Genomic DNA, 1,959 nt, shown 5'->3' with positions numbered 1-1,959 from the left:
CCACTGGTTTGGTTGTGTGGATGCTCTAATACGTGTAACCCTGTTTGCAACATACATGTAGAAGCGTTTGGAAGTGTTGTGTATATATCCCAACACAATCTTGCTATCTGTGTAAAACTTCACACAGTCCACTTTGATGTCTAGCTCATCCCTAATAAGCTCGAACATCTCCACTGCAAGCACAGCAGCACAAAGTTCTAGGCGCGGTACTGTATGTGCTGGACGAGGTGAAAGCTTGGACTTTCCCATTACAAAGCCGACATGGCTGCGTCCTTCATCACTAGCTGTTCGCAAATAAGCTACTGCTCCTATAGCCACGGTAGAGGCATCAGAGAAAATGCAGAGCTCTTTTACCTTACTTATGCTTAATGTACCTGAGCAGTAGCATCTTGGTATTTGGAGGTTTTCAAGGGCTTGCAATGACTTTTTCCACGTGTCCCACGTTTCCTGTTTGTTGGGGGGTAACGGTTCGTCCCAATCCCTAACTTCAGATGAGAGATCCCTTAGTAATGCTTTGCCCTGCATTATGACTGGGGAAACCAGCCCCAATGGGTCATAGAGGCTATTTATCACTGACAGTAGTCCCCTGCGTGTGAATGGTTTGGTCTCAGCTGACACACGGTAAGTAAAGCTATCAGCTTGTAGGTTCCAGCAGAGTCCTAGGGTTCTCTGAACTGGAAGAGGATCTACTCCTAGATCTAAATGTTTTAAGTCTTTTGCATGATCCTCTGAAGGGAAGGCTTCCATAACTTGACTGCAGTTTGATGCTATCTTATGAAGGCGTAGGTTTGACTCCGCCAACATGTTTTGAGTTCTCTTAAGTAGGTCAATAGCATCTTGTGGCGTGGCAACAGATGTGAGACCATCATCAACATAAAATTGACGCTCAACAAACTGACGCGCATCAGAGCCATGTTCTCGTTCACCCTGTCGTGCCGCTCGTCTCATACAGTAAATGGCAACAGCAGGAGACGGGCTGTTTCCAAATACGTGAACTTTCATTCTAAACTCTAGTATCTTTTTTGTAATGTCATTGTCCTCGAACCACAAATAGCGCAAATAATCTCTATGGTCCTCTCGAACAACAAAGCAGTAAAACATTTGCTGTATATCGGCTGTCAGGGCTATTGGCTCTTTACGAAACCGTAGCAGCACTCCTAACAGAGAGTTGTTCAAATCGGGTCCACTAAGAAGCACTTGGTTAAGGGAAACCCTGTCACACTCTGCACTCGAGTCAAACACAACCCGGATTTGTTCTGGTTTCTGAGGGTGGTATACCCCGAATGTAGGCAGATACCACAGTTCTTTATCTACTGTGACGGGCGGAGCTAATTCCGCTTGGCCATTGTCCAACATTTTTTGCATGAACTGGACATAGTGAGCTTTCATCTCTGGTCTCTTTGCCAATGTCTTTTTCAGTGTAGAGAGACGCTTTAGAGCTTGTTCTCTGTTATTCGGGAGTTTTCTCCTCTGTGAACGAAAGGTTAAAGGTGCAACCCAACTGTTCTCTTCATTTTGGTAGACTTCTCTGTCCATAATTTTTAGGAAAGCTTTGTCTTCGATCGATAAAGCTCGTTTATCATCACATTGAGACCTAGCAAACACAGCGTGCCCTAAGTCATCTGTGTCACAGACGTTGTCTAACACAACCCCATAATTCTCTTTAACATGAATTATGTTTGGGCAAGGCTGAAAGTAGGACACACGACCATTATCTAAGGTGTGTGTTTTGTAAACGTTGACCTCTGGTGGACCATGCGTTTTTCCTGAACACACCTCTCCCACGGTAACCCAACCCAAGTCTAGTCTTTGGGCGTAAGGAGCATTGTTTGGCCCGTTGATTTGCTCACGTACCTTATGGACCCTGAGAATGTCCCTACCCAGGAGTAAAAGGATGGGAGCCTGGTGATCAACAGGTGGAATTTTATCTGCAACTGGGAAGAGATGTGGGTGATGCTG

General features: G+C 45.3%; 1 protein-coding gene across 1 annotated transcript in view; it reads left to right on the top strand.

The window, feature by feature from the left end:
• The first annotated feature begins 261 nt into the window (after positions 1–261).
• The window catches only part of LOC107090793 (cystatin-A-like), a 6,949-nt gene continuing 5,251 nt past the window's right edge, over positions 262–1,959 (top strand). The window contains exon 1 of the mRNA XM_015384367.1: positions 262–319. Coding sequence (XP_015239853.1) covers positions 262–319 — 58 coding nt within the window. The remainder of the gene's footprint in view (positions 320–1,959) is intronic.

This window comes from Cyprinodon variegatus, unplaced genomic scaffold, assembly GCF_000732505.1.
Source record: "Cyprinodon variegatus isolate N-32 unplaced genomic scaffold, C_variegatus-1.0 Scaffold311, whole genome shotgun sequence".
Classification (NCBI taxonomy): Eukaryota; Metazoa; Chordata; class Actinopteri; order Cyprinodontiformes; family Cyprinodontidae; genus Cyprinodon; species Cyprinodon variegatus.
The sequence above is the reverse complement of the archived record's forward strand: the minus strand, read 5'-3'. Positions and strand labels throughout refer to the sequence as shown.